This window comes from Talaromyces marneffei, chromosome 1 (assembly GCF_009556855.1).
Source record: "Talaromyces marneffei chromosome 1, complete sequence".
In the NCBI taxonomy this organism is placed as follows: Eukaryota; Fungi; Ascomycota; class Eurotiomycetes; order Eurotiales; family Trichocomaceae; genus Talaromyces; species Talaromyces marneffei.
Window position 1 is genome coordinate 5,078,879 of NC_072348.1, and position 18,618 is coordinate 5,097,496.

The 18,618-nt window shown below is 48.5% G+C and overlaps 8 protein-coding genes across 8 annotated transcripts; 2 read left to right on the forward strand and 6 right to left on the reverse strand.

The window, feature by feature from the left end:
* Positions 1-98: 98 nt before the first annotated feature.
* On the forward strand, positions 99-1,419 carry EYB26_001870 (uncharacterized protein; the record flags this gene model as incomplete). The annotated part of the gene is made up of 4 exons (XM_054261178.1): positions 99-360; positions 429-556; positions 605-698; positions 755-1,419. The coding sequence occupies 4 exons, from the start codon at positions 99-101 to the stop codon at positions 1,417-1,419; spliced, it is 1,149 nt and encodes a 382-aa protein (XP_054117153.1).
* A 763-nt stretch (positions 1,420-2,182) lies between these two features.
* EYB26_001871 (uncharacterized protein) lies at positions 2,183-2,995 on the reverse strand (the record flags this gene model as incomplete). The annotated part of the gene is made up of 2 exons (XM_054261179.1): positions 2,183-2,729; positions 2,802-2,995. The coding sequence occupies 2 exons, from the start codon at positions 2,993-2,995 to the stop codon at positions 2,183-2,185; spliced, it is 741 nt and encodes a 246-aa protein (XP_054117154.1).
* A 489-nt stretch (positions 2,996-3,484) lies between these two features.
* On the forward strand, positions 3,485-4,968 carry EYB26_001872 (uncharacterized protein; the record flags this gene model as incomplete). The annotated part of the gene is made up of 2 exons (XM_054261180.1): positions 3,485-3,581; positions 3,632-4,968. The coding sequence occupies 2 exons, from the start codon at positions 3,485-3,487 to the stop codon at positions 4,966-4,968; spliced, it is 1,434 nt and encodes a 477-aa protein (XP_054117155.1).
* A 242-nt stretch (positions 4,969-5,210) lies between these two features.
* EYB26_001873 (uncharacterized protein) lies at positions 5,211-6,297 on the reverse strand (the record flags this gene model as incomplete). The annotated part of the gene is made up of 6 exons (XM_054261181.1): positions 5,211-5,239; positions 5,306-5,520; positions 5,586-5,698; positions 5,756-5,830; positions 5,895-6,174; positions 6,260-6,297. The coding sequence occupies 6 exons, from the start codon at positions 6,295-6,297 to the stop codon at positions 5,211-5,213; spliced, it is 750 nt and encodes a 249-aa protein (XP_054117156.1).
* A 517-nt stretch (positions 6,298-6,814) lies between these two features.
* EYB26_001874 (uncharacterized protein) lies at positions 6,815-8,719 on the reverse strand (the record flags this gene model as incomplete). Its single annotated transcript, XM_054261182.1, has 1 exon — positions 6,815-8,719. The coding sequence occupies one exon, from the start codon at positions 8,717-8,719 to the stop codon at positions 6,815-6,817; it is 1,905 nt and encodes a 634-aa protein (XP_054117157.1).
* A 2,124-nt stretch (positions 8,720-10,843) lies between these two features.
* On the reverse strand, positions 10,844-12,442 carry EYB26_001875 (uncharacterized protein; the record flags this gene model as incomplete). The annotated part of the gene is made up of 1 exon (XM_054261183.1): positions 10,844-12,442. One exon carries the CDS (start codon positions 12,440-12,442, stop codon positions 10,844-10,846), a length of 1,599 nt encoding a protein of 532 aa, XP_054117158.1.
* Positions 12,443-13,950: 1,508 nt separating this feature from the next.
* EYB26_001876 (uncharacterized protein) lies at positions 13,951-15,876 on the reverse strand (the record flags this gene model as incomplete). The annotated part of the gene is made up of 4 exons (XM_054261184.1): positions 13,951-14,476; positions 14,529-15,724; positions 15,792-15,808; positions 15,867-15,876. 4 exons carry the CDS (start codon positions 15,874-15,876, stop codon positions 13,951-13,953), a joined length of 1,749 nt encoding a protein of 582 aa, XP_054117159.1.
* Positions 15,877-16,287: 411 nt separating this feature from the next.
* On the reverse strand, positions 16,288-18,496 carry EYB26_001877 (uncharacterized protein; the record flags this gene model as incomplete). The annotated part of the gene is made up of 3 exons (XM_054261185.1): positions 16,288-16,535; positions 16,601-18,328; positions 18,382-18,496. The coding sequence occupies 3 exons, from the start codon at positions 18,494-18,496 to the stop codon at positions 16,288-16,290; spliced, it is 2,091 nt and encodes a 696-aa protein (XP_054117160.1).
* Positions 18,497-18,618: the final 122 nt, after the last annotated feature.

Genomic DNA, 18,618 nt, shown 5'->3' on the forward strand with positions numbered 1-18,618 from the left:
TAGCTCGTGCTCAACTATTCTCGAGCCTACTAGCTTTCTAAATACAAGTCTTCAAGTTGAATATCATCCTAAAAGGGTGATACTCAACTCGAGACAAGATGACCGACAAGCTACCCCCTAACCTCCTTGCTCTCTTCGCACCACGTCCGCCTTTGCGCTACATCCCTCCCAGCGATCGCGCGCCTGATGACTGCAAGAAAAGTACTATCAGCGGTGTTGCTGCTCTACTTGGAGAACTGAAGAACTATGGCGAAGAAGTACCCTACAATGCCACCGAGAGCTGGCTACAGCGTCGTGCGCGTCAAAAGCTTGAAAAGAAGGAACGCCTGGAACGGTTGATTACAGAAGGTGTTGAGAAATGTATGCGCTTCTTGGGATACTGACCAGCCACAAAATACTTTAGGGTAAGATGTTAATGCTTCTGACAGATGATCCTGCGACCGACGCGCAGATTCGTGGAGACCCATTCAGGACACTTTTTGTTGCGCGTCTCAGTTACGATGTTAAGGAGTCGGATTTGGAGCGGGAGTTTGGACGATTTGGTCCCATTGAGAGGGTACGTCTACGAAAATGCGTTTTGCCGCATGTACTGACTCGTTTCTAGATTCGTATCGTCAAAGATTCAGAGAACCCTAATCCGAAAAAGCCACATCAAGGATACGCATTCATTGTTTATGAGCGCGAAAAAGACATGAAAGGTATGTACTCTTTCCTGCTCTATCAGGAATAATTTGGCTGACACTTTTATTTATAGCTGCTTACAAAGAAACCGACGGCATCCGTATAAAAGATCGACGAGTTTTGGTTGACGTTGAACGTGGACGTACAGTCAAAGGATGGAAACCGCGACGCTTTGGAGGAGGTCTCGGCGGACGTGGTTACACAAAGGCTACACCAGCCCGTCCGATGGGTCCCGGTGGCTTCAATGCGCCGTCAGGCCCTGGTGGTTTCAGAGGCGGGTTTGGTGGAAGAGGCGGAGGTTTCCGCGGAGGCTTCCGTGATCGTGGATTCGGAAATCCTAGAGGAGGCGTTGGTTTTCAAGGTCGAAACGGATTCGGAGGACAAGCTCCACCAAATGCCCCCTCGGGTCCAGGAGGTGGTCGCGGGGGCGGTGATAGAAGAGGTGATGGCAGGTTTGATCGTGATCCTAGAAGGACAACTGGTAGTAATAACGAACCGGTAAGGCCACGTGAAGGGTATGGTGGTGATCGGGGCGGTGATCGCGATCGTCGTGACAGGGACAGGGACCGGGATAGAGATCGTGACCGCCACGACCGAGACGGCGACCGACGTGATCGCGACCGTGATAGAGATTGGGACCGTGAACGAAACCGCCATGGAGGAAGGGATGACCAATCTCGCAAACGGCATCATGAAGATGATGGCTATGACGACCCTCGCGCAAAGAGAAGGTATTGAAAACTTCAAGTTGCCATTGACCCCGTTCAGGTGCGGGAGCCTTTGGTGGGTATCCTTGAAAGTATTGCCTTACCCTTTTCTTTCTTCAGTATTCAGTCATGGGTAAGGTCGACTCACATCCAAGGATCGATGGCGCGGACCTTTTGAGCTTCTACCAGCAACGCCCTGGTTGACCTAACTATTTTATGTTCGACATTGTGGTGAAGAGTGAGCTTATATCCCTTGACAGTCTATTGGATCCTCTAGATGGCCCAGCGAAAACAGCTTGCATTCCCTTTCATTATACGTTTTGTTTCTTTTCTATTCTTGTCTTCTTACTTTCAATTACATTACATGTGTGGTAAGTATTTGTATTTTAACTGGATTATCAAGAGAAAAGGAAGGTATGGGTGCATGATACGCTAGGTAAGCGAATTGGTGACTCCATAGTGAGGTTTCATACAAAATACGACATGTCTGTTTGTCGTTCATATCTAATTAAGATAGGGGTAACGTAACATTTACTAGTCAAATAGATAATTGACTATGTAGAATCGAACTGTATTCGAAGATATATTGACATTGACTTTTTATGGCATAAGAGGTCTTTCCACCTCAACTGAATGTCTATACGTAGAATCTCGACTACATAAGAACCCACAATCATAAAACTCGGTGTCACTTTTCCTCAAACTAGATCAATCAAAGAAGCCCAAAATATAACCCCAAAGCGCCGAATACGCCATAAAATGCACATAGAAGCCATTAACCAGGCGCGGGTGCATCACTCCACATCCATAGCACCCTCAGGTTTCTCTAAAATCTTGACTTCGCCAGTCTCCCGGTCCCATTGAGCCTTAATGTCAATCTTGAACTCAGAGGTAGCAACACCAAACATTTTCAGCAACGTAGTCTGCCTCGAATCCAAAGTCTCGCCTTCCTTGCACACAACATACCCCTTCTCACCATCCAACAACTCCAACACAACCTGACCCTTGATAAGTCTTGTAGGAACACCGAGTTTGCGGAGCGCGGGCTCAATGGTGTGGCTGATAGGATCATCCTCTGAGGTCGGGATCTCGCCTGCACGCGAGTACACGACGCCATTGGGGATGGTGAAGGAGCGGGTCGCAACGTTTCCGGCACGAGCAAAGTCAGATGGTCGGAAGGATTCGAGATATGTAATGACTTCTTCCGGGGAGCGGGAAGTGAAGAGTAATCCGACGGCACCGGTGAGGAAACGGTTTAGTTTTTCGAGGTTTTGGGCGAATGCAGTCTCGGGTGTGTTTCCGAGAGCGACGGCCATGACTTTGGTTTTGCCAAAGAAGAGTCTACACGAAGCAAGCCCTGTTAGTCACCATCTTGGAATTTGAGAGGAGAGAGAGAGATAGTAGGCTACGTACCGGCCATCGGAGAATTCTGTGCGCACATCCTTTAGATAAGTGTTGCGCATATTGTCGACGGAGAAGACGAAGAGATGGTCATATTGCTCGACGCATTCACGAATATTGGCAAAAAGACGTCGGGTTTGCTCCTTGTGGTTCTTTTTGCTGGTCTTGGACTCGTGGACGAGACGGGCACGCTTGGAGACAGGCATTTTGGCCGATGTTGCGGGGCTTGTTGATGAGGGATTGCTGAAGAAGTACTCGAGTGGTGGTATATTTAAAGACTAAAAGTCAACTAGAATACTTGGGGTTTCCAGCGATTGAGAAACTGTCTTAAAGGCAGATATCAAGTGATGTGAATAGCGCAAACAAACGTGAGGCTTCAGAGCGACTTTTTTTTTTCTTACTTTTTTTGTTTTTATCTATTGGTGGACAGCGCAATCTGATGCGGGCCTTATCCGAGTCGCACTAGCCGTTATGGGAATAGAGCTGTGGAAATAGGCTCTCTCTGATTGGCAATATGGATACCTCATTGGCGCCTCCCTGTCTACGTAGTATTGCTTCACTCTTCGACCACAATCATCTATTTACTGCCATTGGACTCGAGTCCAACACCACGGCAGTCCTTCGATAGCCATCAATGGCGCCTGGCGTATTAAGAGTGCCTAGGTGACGCATCTACTGATCCAGGAACTGTGACAATGCTGGAATTCATGGATTACGTCCAACTGGCGTTCGCCGAAGCGACACGCTGGAACCAAGACAACTCCTACTCTGCATTAACTGCGACAGCTGAATGTACGTCAGAGCGTCCCAGGAGTATGGATATACACTGACCCCAGTATCAGCGCTCCTCGATTTTCACGTCCCCGAACGACTCCAAGTTCGCCTATCTTCACTATCCACCCCCCATTTCGCGACTTCGTATACGCTAGGGACTGTCGGATTGATCGATGGTTCAGTCTCATACCTGTTTAGCACTGTTCCACTAAATAACACTCCATCACAAAGCGGGCTTATTCCTCTACGACGATTAGTCCGTGGTTATAGACAGATTGAAGCTCCTGTTCCGCCGCGTCGGAATTGGGGCTGGGATGCGATACCTTCACCTAACTCTTTACAGAATATAGACGGCGCAGAGAACAATGATGATGTCGTTCGAAAAGCGACGCTACTACATGCGACGCTACACTTGCCACCTCCTTCCACACTTAATGCACTATTCTTACGGCGCATCTCTCCCACAACGCAGATTACGGCCTCTTTGGTCTCAACGCAGGCTCCGCCACTGGTAAAATCGGCACCGTCCGCAGCTCTACTCGCTCAGATCTCTCATGATACCGGGACCTTCAGCAATGAATATTTGTTCAGTACGGATAATGCACTCTTCGGCTGGCGCGGTCTCTGGAACATAGGCCTCGAGCCCGCGCCAGGTAAAGCGTCCACGGACAAAGTATCCCTACTTTCCGCGGGTGCAGAAGCATACTACTCTCCAATCTCGTCTTTAGTCGGGCTCTCGACAGGCCTAAAATTTACTACATTGCCAGCAGCGTCCCGAACGCCGTCCTCTTCCTCGTCTGGTAGTACACCAAATCCCATATCAAGTTTCCCATACACCTTGACACTCACACTCACGCCTCTCACTGGTTCTCTATCAACAACATACTCTGCCCGCGCATCTCCCAATCTCGCATTTAGCTCCCGTTTTGGGTTTAATGTGTACAGCTGGGAAAGCGAAATGGTAGCTGGATGCGAGATATGGCGTAAGAGTCCTCGCACAGAGCCGGTCGAAGTGGATGATGGTCTTGAATGGGCACGACGCAAGATGGGTATTGTCAAGGATTTAGCGGCAGAGAAAATCTCCTCGCTCTCTTCGTCTAACAACCCACAAGCGATTGAAGAAGATGAAGGAGATTCCGTCATCAAGATCCGAGTTGATCAGTCCTGGAACGTGCGATTACTTTGGGAAGGGCGAGTTAAGTCTCTGCTTGTAACTGCGGGCGTGTCACTCGGTCCGGGATCGTTTACGGCATTATCGAGCATTCCTTCGTCGCCGACATCGTCTTCTGCACCCGTAGCAGCGGCAGGGACAGGGTCTAGTCAAAGTAGTGGTGGAGGAGCAGCACCTACCTCGAGACCGTCATATTGGCAAGGCGTGGGTGTCTCTATTCTATATTCATCATGATGGCGTATATGATTTGCACTGCCGCTCCGGAAATGAAGGCTAGACTTGTACATATGGTTACGATGATACCACAAGATTAATGTTACGCTTTCTGTAGCATTTTTGCGTTGTACTTATTTTTTTATTTATGACAATATCCACTTTTGATCATCTAAGTACATGACTACCGAAAAGTTTCCACCGATTGAACCGGATTTTCTCCGATACAACTTTGAAGTTGTTCACTGCTTCAGCAGCTAAACTTACAAACGGGAGTTGATGATCTCAACGACTATATCGCATACATCAGTATGTATCCAGGGATTGCAAAACGAAGGCGGGGTGGGGGAAAACTTACAAGCTGGCTTCAAGCTGGCACCACCAACGAGGAAACCGTCGACATCATTCTCCTTGGCCAATTCGCGGCAGTTCTTCTCGCTAACGCTGCCTCCATAGATGACGCGGGTTTCGTCAGCGACTTTGGCGGAGATGGTCTCGCCGAGCCACTTGCGAATAGCAGCGTGGACTTCTTGGGCTTGGGCGGTGGTAGCGACCTTGCCGGTTCCGATGGCCCTGCAGGTAAAGATTAGGTCAATCAAGTAGTCTCCACGGCGAATTGGAAAGGGAGGAGGGCATACCAGATAGGCTCATAGGCAATGACGACTTTAGACCATTCTCCCTCGCTCAAGACCTTGGCGACGGCACCGAGCTGTGTGGTCACGACATCGATGGTCTTTCCAGCTTCACGCTCCTGTTGATTTGATCAGCTCTGCTCTCTATCCTTACTTCAGTGCTGGGGTGGATGTACCTGCAAGCTCTCACCAATGCAGAGGATAACACTCAAGCCACCATCAATAGCAGCCTTGGTCTTGCGCGCAACGAACTACCCGACACATAACAATTAGCCTTAATCGACAACAGATGGTGGTAAAGAAGGGGGGGCATACGTCATCATCCTCCCGCAACAAAACACGACGCTCACTGTGTCCCACAAGTGTCCAGTCAATACCGGCATCCTTGAGCTGCTCCACGCTCACTTCACCGGTGAAAGCGCCATTGGGCTTGTCATAGACATTCTGGGCCGAGACGCCGATAGAAGGATCGGCGAGTTCGCGGGTGAGTGTGAGGTAGATGGAGGGAGGGGCAATGACGACTTGGGTGGAGGGGTCGCGCTTGGAGTTGTTGAGGTTGGTGACGATGGACTTGATGGAGTCGGTGACTCCGTTCCTGCAATTCAATGAGTTAGGATGCTGGGTTGTCTGTTGATTGCAGTGAAGTTGTTGAGAGCTTGGAGGGACTGCGGGGTACCAACATCTTGAAGTTTCCTCCGACGAAGAATTGGCGAGGCATGTTGGCTGTATTAAGAGGTTTATTTGGAATTAGAAAGAAGGATAGATGTATGAAAGAGAATAGATCCGAAGCGGAAAAATGTGGAAATATGAAATCTAACGTTCGAAGTCTGAGGTCTAGAGAAAAATGGAGGAGATCAAAGACGTAATGTAATGGTTGCCCCTCAACCCGAGCTCACACCGAAACCCGATATCGTCCGCCGGAGAGCTCATTGCCTAGGTTGTTTGTCTACCTATCACGCAAAGAGGAAATGAACTATACTCTCTACTTCTATATCTGTAGTCCGGAGTTTTATTTTGTTACATTTCAATTCAACTAAATACACATATTTGAATCAAAGCGAGAATGCATATACATTGACGTCACGGAACCATGAGCAGACCCGAAACCGAAGAGCAAGTATCCCTATATGGGACTGTTCTTGAAAATACACAAGAGGGTATATGTTAAGACGGACAAGAATGGTATATAATAGATTGAACACATATCAGAAACGAAATATGGAAGGTCGCACCGATCAGGGATAAGGCTCGTATATATAAGGATGATAAGCTGAAGCCATATAGGCTGGATGCATCTCTCGAGGCACGTAAGCCGGTCTTCGAGGATACACAGGGGGTTCTGGATAGTAAACTGGCTGCGCCAGCACTGTACGTCGTATTTCAGGCTCGATGCCGCGGGCTGTCACACCCCTTTCAACATAATCACGACTCTCGGGTTTGTTCAGGTTCAGGCTGAGACGATCCATCTTGTCAATGAGGGCTCGTTGAGTTTCCTCCATCTTCATCAGTCTATATGAAGCCTCGTTGGCACTTAGATTCAATTCGGCCAGACCTGGCGTCCGAGTGTCGAGTGTGCTTTCATGTACTGTAACTGGGCGGTTACTTGCACGACTCATATCTCCATACCTTCTGCTCTCTCGCGATCGATGATTGCTTGTGGACGGGAGGATGTCAACATTGCCAGATGTGTAGCCACTACGGCTGTAGCTCTTTTGACTTTGCTTCCGGTAATGAGTTCGATGTCCCCGATCTCGATCGCTCATCTCGCGGCGCATATATCGCTTCTCCCGATGAAGACTTCCCTTTGCAATTGAGCCAACACTACTGGCTGCAGAACTATATCCGTCCTCCTCTTCAAAGAGGGACTCATCGTCTGTCATGAAGCTGCTGTCATCTCGCAGGCGATTTATTCTCCGGTCTTGTTGGACGACTTTGGGAGGAGGTGCTGTAGCATTCGCTTTCCGTGCATGTTGCGGAAGATCTCCTGCTGCAAAACGCCCACTCTGTTTTTGCATGCTGGGGTTGTTGCGCGATGCCGAAGCTTTATGAGCAGGGTGTATTCCCTCGTCGTCGGTGCTCGCAAATGGATTTACCCCAATGTTGATACCGCCACCCACAGGCGAAGCATTGTTTGGCAATGGTGACACTTTTGCCCCATATTTGTCAGTCGCCTGTCCTTTCTGCATTCCTTGGACTTGTGCCGTATGAAATCGAGCTCCTTGTGTCATGGCATAATTTGCTTCAGGTGGCATCGTGTTCTGCGTGTATGGGTATACTTGCGACCGTCCCTGTTGCTGGGGACCGGGCTGGGCAGGCATGTGCCCCTGCAGACGGACCTGGGGATTCGCCTGTGCATGGGATGGTGGCTGCTCATATATATACTGTGGTGAATGTTGTAACTGGGGATGCACCTGTGAGTTTATTGAGGGCACCTGACCATTAACAGATACACCCCTGTTTTCTGCAGCCCTATATATTCCAGGACCGCTGCTAGTGATATGTGCATGATTTGCTTGCCTGGCCATGTCGTCAAGAGTAAGTTGACCTCCGGATCGATTGTTTGGAACCCCAGAGTGGGAACCAGCATGACCTGCTGAACTGGCTTCGAACGACCCCTCAGCCGACATAGGCTGGTGTTGAAGTTCTCGCAAAAGGATAACGTCCATCTTGAGAGTAACGTCTCGATGGTTGCCGATACCTTTCACCTTCCTGGTTTTCGTCTTTATATAAACGTAACTCCATTTGTAACGGTTATCACTTTGATTATGTTCCCTAACAAGCGCCTTTATAAGGGCTTGTTTGTTTGGGGAAAGAGACTCCCACTGCTCCTCCACTGAATCTTCTGCCTCCATGGTTTTCACTAGATTTTCTAGCGTTGCTTGATCGCTAGCAACAAGTTTCCTTGGGGCTGATTTCCACATTTTGCCACCGTTTTCATTTTCCTCTGGGATGAATTGCCAGAGTTCATATAAATCTGATTCCATCTCCCCCACATATCTCGCTCTTGTCTCATTCGCCTTTCTGTTGGCGTTGGAGTTGACATCTGCTCGTGAGTAAGATCCTTCCTGTAGATCTTCATTGCCATAACTCGGATGTTGGCCCATGGACGAACCCTGGGGAATAGAATTGAAGACAGCCATTATTGGGGTATGAAAAAGACTTAGGGGCTTGTGAAGCCAGAAGAGAGAAAAAAGCAGCGACTAGGCAGAAAGTAAAGAATGATGTCGAAGGAGGTTATCAATGCTTGTTTACACAACCATGAGGCCGATCATACATCAACTCGATATGTAGATTTGTCAAGTTGCGAGTAGTGTTATCAGTGTCACTCGAAACAAGAATCAAAGTCTGACTTGAAGAATATTGAGAAGCTCCAAGGTAAATTGAACCGGTGGCGAGTGGACATGATTTATACCTCAATATGAAGGCTACCCAGTCTGAGTCCTGAAGCTCAAAAACACAGACACATCCATGGCGACGGCCTCCTTGATGATAAGCTTACCATAACATGAGGGCTGTGTCAGATACACCCCTGTAGAAAGTGGTGTTTTGCCCTGGCAAAACCCAAGCCTGCATAACCGGTAGCCATGAAAGGTGTGGCTCGTATCCTGTTCGGTTCCACGATAAATAAGCTGAGCCTCAAGGTAGTGGATAAGTGGTGTTGCACAGCGTTGAGGATGGTGTGCTGTATGCAGCTAAGGCTGAGCTGGGACACCAATGAAGCGGCCTGGCGAGAACCAAATCGAGTTCTCCGGCAAACTATGGGACACGGTTGGCACGTAGCCTCAGACGGAGTGGTGTTGATTGTCGGACGAGCTCATCTGTATCTCCAAGATGTCTACGTCGTGAGAGGTATGGGAACCTCAAGCCTTGTGGGACAGACCATCGAGGTTTCAAGATTTGGTACCGCGATGAATCTCTTCAACGGATCGCAGGACGGCCTAGAGTCGGTAAGCGCTGTCGCACAATGGCCAAAAAACCTTGGACTGTTGCAACCATTGCTCTGTACGAGGATGGTTCATAAGCACATCCTCTATCTTGATCCCCGTAAAACCGTCCTTGATTTGACTCGGACGAGCCTGGCCATGCGGAAACCCGCATGTATCAAGAAAGGAACCAAAATGCGAATCCCTGCAAGCGAGGCTATCACCGGTTTTTATAGTGCTCCTGCACGTCGAGTCGGCCGGCCAATTGAGTCACTGTCATGACTCAACCGATGACTCATCGCAACCAATCCGAGGATAGCCAAGAGGTAGTGACTGCAGTAGTCACTGCGGTAGTCAGTGCCATAGCCAGCAATGATAAGATGAAAGTGGAGATGGGATATGAGGCTCACTATCGACTGTGTATTGACGTATCAGGGATCGAGCTTGAAACCGGTCAACTTCCACTCGGAAGCAGTGTCGAGAAGAGGCTGCAGAGCTGCGGCGCCATCTGTCAGGTGTTACGCGGAAGTGGTTTTTGCCACACAGGCAGATGCATAGCCTTGCGATAGGGTAATATTTCCATCTGATTCTCAATGGAATTAGATTTAGTTAACTGGCTGGCGTGGCTAATAGAGGTTTATACGGTTACCCACGCTCTCCTCCTGACAGTACAAATCCTTTAGTAGGGATGCAGCTTGCACCATTTTACTTCAAATGGTCTAAAACTAAGAAACAATTAAGACTCTTGTAACTTTATAAATTATACTATTTAATTCCTCTTTATCATGCACCGAGCCCGGTGTGATAACTGACTCTATCGCGGAAACGAAAAAGCCAATCAGCGTGCGTGGAGAATGGATGCCCACGATCTAAGGTGTTTGCGGGGACGCCTGGAAATTCAGTCCCCCAGACGCTAGACCCAGAGGAGACTTATAGGGCTATCATGTTTGATATAAATGATTTGTCCTTTTAGCGGGATACAACTTCCAGGCTGCACCATTTTACTCAAGAAACGATGGAGGCTCTAGCGACTTCACGGGATTTAATTCCTCTTTGTCGTCCTCCGAGCCTTGTTAGCTTAATCTGTACCTACTGCATATCAAAGATGCCAACGCATAGATTGGGATGCATCTACTAATGCAAGCCCAGTACCACTCTAGCACCCGGGTAAGTATATCAACAATATCAATATCAATGGATTTGATTGAATGAACTTAAACTACCCAGGTATCTAAGATAATCATCGGATGTAACAGCGCCGTCGACAGCTCTTTCCAAAGACATCCCCTATCCCTTGCACAGCCCTTTCCACCACCACCACCAACAACGAATTAAATTCTCTCACAGAGAGTCACGAATACGCACAAAATCGAGATAGCGCGTTTTGGTCCATTGCCGGCAGCTCTTCCCCCAATACATCATCGGAATAGTAGTCAAGACAAAGAAACAGTCGAGAGCCGCAATCACAATAAAGGTATTCTGAACGCCTTGGCTGTCAAGCCACAGACTAGCCGTAAATGTCAGAATGCATGCGATGGAGTTGTTGATGACTGCAACTCCAACCATGCCTTCCAAAACCATCTCGGGGTATGCATCCATCAAATACGCCATGCTCAAATCACCGGTACAGCCCCATCCGAATCCAATCAGACCCAGCCCGAGGTAGGGACCTGGCCAGGTCCACGATTGTCCAGTGCCAATTCCGAATAGCAACATGCCCAATGGCGAGATGATTGCCAAGGGGAACAGGAACCACAATCTGTGCTCAGCCTCTCGAACTCCGCCGTTCCTCTTCGCCATCCAGATCATGAACACATCAGAAAAGTATCCGCCATAGATACAGCCTAGCACGGCACCAATAAGACAAGGGAGATTCATCAAGCCAACCCCAACGTCTCCATAGTACCACGGGGCGTCACTCCAGTAATTATCTTCAACGGTGAGATAGAACGTGAGCCAAGCATCTTGAGCTCCCCATTGAACACCGGAGTAAATGACGGCGGGGAATGAAAATACACGCATAGTATGCATTAGCCGAATGCAGTACTGCTTGAATCCGAAACCCTCCAGGTTGGCGGCTGGTGTGATCAGAGCGATGCTTTGCCAGTACGACTTTGGCTTTTCGCCCGTCGTTTCTCCAGGTGCAGTCACAGCATCCGACAAGCCAGCTTTCTTTTCTTGCAGTCCTTGCAAGTCAGACTCTGGCTCTTCGGGGTTCTCGCGAGGTGATGTAATTACCTCCCCGACTTGGTACGCAGGTCGATCAAACATTGTCTCCTCGAGGGTAAAGTAGAGAACAACGATGGTAGCACCCGAGATGATAACAGCCAACCACCCAATCCAGCGCCATCCAAGACTGCTATCGGCAACGAACCCAGCAATCAAAGGACCTAGATAAGTGCCGACACTGGTTGCGAGAACGTAAACACCTATGAAAGTTCCCCGTTGATGTTCAAAGAACAAATCTGATAGCGACAACTGCACATTGGCCTCTGCGCAAGACTCTGAAATACCGACGAACAATTGGTTCCAGATAGAGTCGGAAGTCGACTGAGTCCTCGCCATCCAGATAGCACCGAGCAATCCCATGAGAATACAGAAGAGATACGTGCATCGCCGACCCCAGAGCCATGCCGCAGGGGAGAGAAAAAGAGTCCCATACCCGATACCAATGAACAACACCCCAGCTCCCGTGTTCATCGCCTCGTAGGAAATACCCAAATCCTCATTTTCGCCGAACTGGGCGCTGCCAGCATCGTTGGATGTCGCGGCGGTAAATCCAGCGATGAAACATACTAGGAGTGCATGCCAGTACTTGCGCGCAATGGACCAGTTCAATGGGTCATTGACTGATTTAGTAGGTGGTGGGGAGAGGATGATCTCGCCGTGGTCGAGGAGGCGCGATGTGCCTGGTAGACACCCAGGGTCGTCGGTGTTCATTTTTTTTTTTTTTTTTTTGTGTTGGGTAGTGAAGAGTGGAAAATCAGCAGTCTGGCCGGAAGGCCAGAGCATACACAGATTCAGAAATACAGAAGGCTTTTGTGTACGGTAGTGTTAGGGAGGGCGTTCGTGGAAGATGAAAATGTGCTTCAGTTCAAGACTCATAGAATTAGAAGAGACGACAAAGCAGGAACCATTGGAGTAGCATCAATTGACCAACAGGAGACCGGAAGCAAACACTGCGACGTGAGAGAAAGACCAAACGAAAAGAAAGCGCCGGGAGGGAAAGAAGCAGGGAAACAACGCAATAAATATTCTGTAAGTCTGTTGGTGTCTCGACAGCAAAAAAATTGGAGGTCGCATGGGCTACTTACCGAATCGGGAATAGGGCTGGGAGATAAGGGCAGCAACTCTCGCCGATGTACTCCAGTGCGACTACAGAGTATCATCGAAGGATTCGTGATCTACTACTACGTGTATCCGAGGTTACGGGCTACTAGTAACCCGGTGGTAAGACTTCTTCTAGAGTACGGATCATAGTGACTGATATCTGCACGACATAGAGTTTCTAGAATGGCGTGCATATTGAAATTTCAAGCCAATCAGTGCGAGTCTTTAAGAAAGAAAAGAAAAAACAAAATGAACCGAAAGCCACAAAGACACAAACCAAGGCCCGAGCCCGCGCTAACGAAGCCGCCGTTTCTTGCGATCCTATTGGTACGTACGTAGATTCAACCTTAGGGTTACAACTGACATATCAAAATGTTTCAAAACACCGTCTACGAGTACGTGGGGGTAACAAACTTCAAGCACTTTCCTGTGTGTAATGGTATAATAGGTCGAGAATCTAAAATAATCATTTCTATAGGCCAACCGGCTATTCCCGCTCTTTCTACTACTCCATAAGCAATCTAGCTAGGAACAATGGCTGGAACAAGCGATCACGAACGGGTTAACCACAGCCAACTCTCAAGGCTGGGAGCGTTGCTACAACTGCAGGGCCATGGTGGAATTGAATCAGGCTTGTAATCATATTACCTGTCGGTAAGTTACTTGATTCTCTCTACTCACAATAAGTGTACATACTAAAAATGCACTGGCTGCAACAAGGACTTTTGTTACGAATGCAGTGCGGTCTGGAACATTGTGGTTGCAGCTTCTGGCACCAGCGTCCGCTCTTGTTCCTGGCCAACCAAGTTGTGAATGATGCGGTCAAAGCCAATGCAGAGCCGGTCTTTCAACATGTCATTTTCGAACAGGCGATGGAACTGCTGCGCCAGCAGGAAAACATAAGTTGCGAGCACCATGAAGTCGCACAACGCTTGAGGAGCCATCAGGGCAATATGCGCTGCAAGATACAGATCGATGTGAGACCCGCGTTCATACATCAGCGTAGGAACTGCATGATCAGGGTCTGCAGGCGTTGCCGAAATAATAGGGCAAGGTAAATGTGTGCCAGAGCGATGTAGCTTAATTGTCGCTGCTTGTAGTTGAATCTTTCTGGAGAACTACCATCCCTCAAAGTTGCCAAATCCTCCTGATGACTTAAACTTTTTGCGCGTAGGTTCTGGTAGCTCAGGTTCCGGATCATCCATGTATTCAACAATTTCATCCTCATCCCCAGGCTTTCGAGTTTGTTGCTCAGCTATCGCAGCTCGAAGGTATTTGCCTACCCCGCCACCTTCCTTCGCTTCTGAAGACCTGGATCCGTCTAGACCGCGGACACGCTTGCCGGTCCAAGTAACTAAATCATCATCAACATTCTCCGCAGCTTTGTCATCCTTCTTCTTTTGAGCCTGGATACCTCCCCCAGCGTTCAGAGTAGCTTGCTTGTTCATGAACTCCTCGAACGGATCGAAGAAGATGGTTACATCTTTGATTCGAATGTCGGTAACTGGCCGGTTGGTAGTGGAGTCAACCGGCGCCACTTCCATGGCGTTCAAAGTTGTCGATGAGGGTGATGGGTCGTCAATAATACGGCCAAAGACGGTATGCTTGTTGTTCAGATGAGGCAAGGCACGATAGGCTATGAAACTGTGAATCGTTAGAATGCGTTCAAGAGAGATTCAGAAAGAGGAGAACGTACAATTGACTGCTATTCGTATTTTTACCCTTATTCGCCATACTGAGGGTACCTCGAGCATCGTGTTTGAGAGGCCCGTCAAATTCATCATCAAAATTCTTTCCCCAGATACTTTCGCCACCACGTCCGGTTCCGGTAGGATCGCCTCCTTGTATCATGAAGCCCTTGATGTTACGGTGGAATATGACATCTTTGTAGTAGCCCTTTTTGGCTAGGTGGATAAAGTTCCAGACAGCTTTGGGTGCATATTCGGTCTGCAATTCCAAGTTCAAATCACCCATCGTTGTTGAGATACGAGCGTAACCCTTTTCTTTGACTCTTCCACATTTCAACATATATTGTTCGTCCGATAAAGTGGCCAACTCGGCTTCTGTGTGAGGAGTCAACCCTGTGCTGGTAAAGGACGCCGCAGCAAGGCCCGTTGTATGTCGAGCGGCGTTGAAAGGGACGTGTTTGGTTGGTTGATGAGACACAGTAGTCGATTTTGACTTTTCTGATAGCAAAGCCTTGCTAGCGGAACCTTTCGTTTGTTGCGCGCTACGCTCAGCACGCGCTCGCGCAACCGCCTCCTTAGCTTTGAGGATTTTCGCAGAACTACCCATCGCATTCAAGTTGACGTTGTTGATAGGATCGTTTCGCTCCCGGAGTTGCTCTTCAGTCAACACACTTTCTCCGTCTTTGAGATACTTGAAAGAACTCAGATTCCGTGCCTCGATATTTTGCGGATCTTGCAACGTGATGATATCCTTGCGACTAAACTCCTCGTCCGTGACCAGGTCGCGCCACATCTTAGCCTTGACATTCAGTCTCTCAACCGTATCCCATGCAAAAACATTTCCCGACGGGCGCAGCGCGACAATGTGCGTGTTATCCGTGAATACTTTGAACGTGACCGGATCGACATATTCACCCGCCTCATTCTTTGCGAAGTTCAACTTTATCAGATCGGAGCTCTTCAAGGGACTTCCGTCAACGGGGTTGGTACCGTGTTTTTTCAGCCAAGGTAGAATATTTGTGAGATCGAAAATGGTGCCTTGGGCTGTGCAGACCGGGTGTTTGAAAGGTTGGAGCGAAAGCGAGCAAAAGTTGAATGGTAGACGCTTGAAGGACGCGTGAACAGTGGTATTTCGTCCTCCGGCTAATCCAGCGCCAGCGCTGGCCGAGTATGCGTCTTCAGATGCCCATTCTGAGTGAGTAATCTGGAGTCAATTCGAGTTAGTATGTAGGCATTCAATCAAACAGTCGAAACATAGCTCGCAAACGTACATATAGCTTATCCGTTCCTAAACGCGACACGTTAGAACGGGTCTTTCTGACTTAGAAAAGCTGCGCAGAACATACCTTTACCCATATTTCTTGACCTTGACTGCTAAAGATGAAAAAGAAATATCAAAGGCGACTTAAGTTAATAGAAGAATTGACCTTGGAAATTTGGTATGGCGATAAAGTGGGCCGTGCCAGGTCTTGGCATCTGCTCAGTTCGCCGCAATGGTGCTAACCGCTTATAGAATTTCGAATATCAGACAGACAAACCCTTAATGAGATTATTTAGATGAACAGTTCAGTTCCTCTGCAAATTTTGGTTAAATCTTGCTTCTCTGATCTAGAGTGAAAACAAAAATATTATGCATGCCATGGTCGCTAGCTCTATATATCATTGTACCATTATTTATGTCATTGAACGCTCAGCTTCCCTTTTTGGTCGTCTAAAAATACAAGTCATCGAGGCCACAGGACCCTTTAGTTGAAGTACAGTCGTATATCATGCTGCTGCTGGCTGATACTTCAAGTTAACAACCCAGCGATTGCCAAAGTCAACACCATGCCGACGACGTGTACCGTACTTCCTCCACACTACATGGCTGATACCGATGTCTGCCACTGTGATTTGCCATGAGTTACCTTCCCCGGATTGTAGTGCTTGCATAACTCCTGTCTTAGGCGCCCCCAAGCAGACGACGAAGTCTGAAACCATTGAAAGTCGGGAACCCTGTATAATGCCTACATCACCTGTTGATATTTCAGTCAGTCAAAAATCGCAACAGATGAGGGGGAAAAGAAAGGGGGAATCCCACCAGTTGCAGCAGAAATACCCGAGGGTATATCCACGGATATGACTACTAGGTTGCTGCGATTGACCCAAGCAATCATCTCACAAGCTGTGGCTTGGTCGTCGCTCCTTAGATCTTCAAAGGCAATGTGCATACCGAATAGGGCATCAATCACTAAATCAACGCTGAAATCAGGGGTCAAAAGACGAGCCGAAAGCTCCTCCCATCGTAGCACTCTCCCACCAATCTTTTTGAATATCTCCAATTGCTTGCGGCAATTTTCCAGTAGTTCTGTTTCATGCTCTAAACCTAGAAGGCACAGTGTGACTCGATGCCCTCGGTTTTTCAGATGTCGTGCAGCGGCTATTGCTCGTCCACCCGTACGATGGTTTCCGGTAAGGACAAGGACAGCAGGTGCAGCCGCATCGCTCCCGAGTCGACCCACAGCAGCTTCGGCAATTCCACGACCAGCATTCTCAACAATCATATCCTCAGTCAGACCAAGCTCAGTCACGGCTAATTGTTCGACTTCAAGCATTTGAAGCGGGCTGACAGTTGGACATAACCGGTTAGTGGTTGTTAAACGCAAACTGCCGGTCGAGGGTCCATTGGTTCCATTGGGCGGTGACACTCTTCCAGATTGTCGATTAGGCATCGGACTGATATTTCGTGGGGATGGAATCGAGCCACGGCCGACCGATCCGAAAGACGCTGACATCGCAGCTTGGCCCAAAACGAGGCTACTCTTTTTTGTGAGCTGGGCTTTCCCGGGTGGTTTAGACCTGTCGCGATTGGAATAGTTCCCGCTGCTGAATTTATCATCACTGGTTTCGGTTTCGGTTTCGCCTGCTTCACTGTTCCACTGAGCTAGTGTGCTGTCTAGGACGTTCTCTGACCAGTGTAGATTCTTGCCGCCGTTTGTGCCGGGTTTTGGTCTTTTATTGAAGCTTACCAAACGATCTTCGTCGGCGGTGGTATCGTCATTTCGGATCTCATCAAAAACGCGCCTCTTATCAAATTTTGATAAATTCCCCTGGAAATCGAAGTCTCCGAGTTCCTGTATATCCGTCGCATCTTCGGTTGCCCACCCATTCGAATTCTCCGCATAAGCTTTGCGGTTGTTTTTTCGATGTTTCCCACGCGATTGGATAACATCATCATCGGCAGGGTAACCTGTATGAAGTCTCGGCCGAGCTGGTTCAACGAATGCTGTCTGCCGCCATCCATTTCCACTATGATCTTGCCCTTTATTGCGTCCTCCTCGTTTGCCTCGTTTTGTAGAACCTTTCCCAGAATTGCCAAAAGGCACCTCATTTACTGCTTCTTCCTCTATGTCGACGGCCTTATCAAGAGTAATACTACTGAATGGCTCAGTCAAGATCGCAGTTACGGTGGAATCATGCCTTTCGGTTGTTTGTGGTGGATGCGCGGTGTCGACCGAGAGCACACTGGAGGTCGAACCCAAGAAAGAATCAGTCCTTGAGAGTAGAGCCGCCACAGGCGTTTGTTTAGTGACTGGGTTGCTAGGTGCTGCCGAGAAGCTTACTATCGCTGGGTCGACAAAAGGTTGTCGTTGAGGTACAGGTGGCGGCTGAGAATATCTCAATTGGGTGCTAGCGGTTTGTGGAACGTTTGGAGCGGATGGATGGTGAGATGGAGCTTGAGCCTGTGAACTGGAGACCTCGAGATCTGCTATTCCAGCAGCATCAATGGTGTAGGACGGGAAATGTTGGCCATTCCACAAGAGCGTCACTGCCGCACTCATTAACAACTTGTCTATAATTTAGTATCTCATTTCTGCTCACCATCATGTAAAGTCAGGCGCTGGCCAAGAATGTTTGCGACTGTCCCTCGTATTTGTGAGTTAGGAGGTGAACTGAGGGTCACGAGGACTGTGTAGCCGACAAAGTCGGATGCCATTATGAGAGCAAATTTGTTCGCGTAGTATTTTCAATATATCACTGGAAATCTATCCACAATCCAGGTTATTGAGGGGAGGGGGAAGGCAAGGGGCGCAAGTTGAGAGTGACTGGAAATTGAAG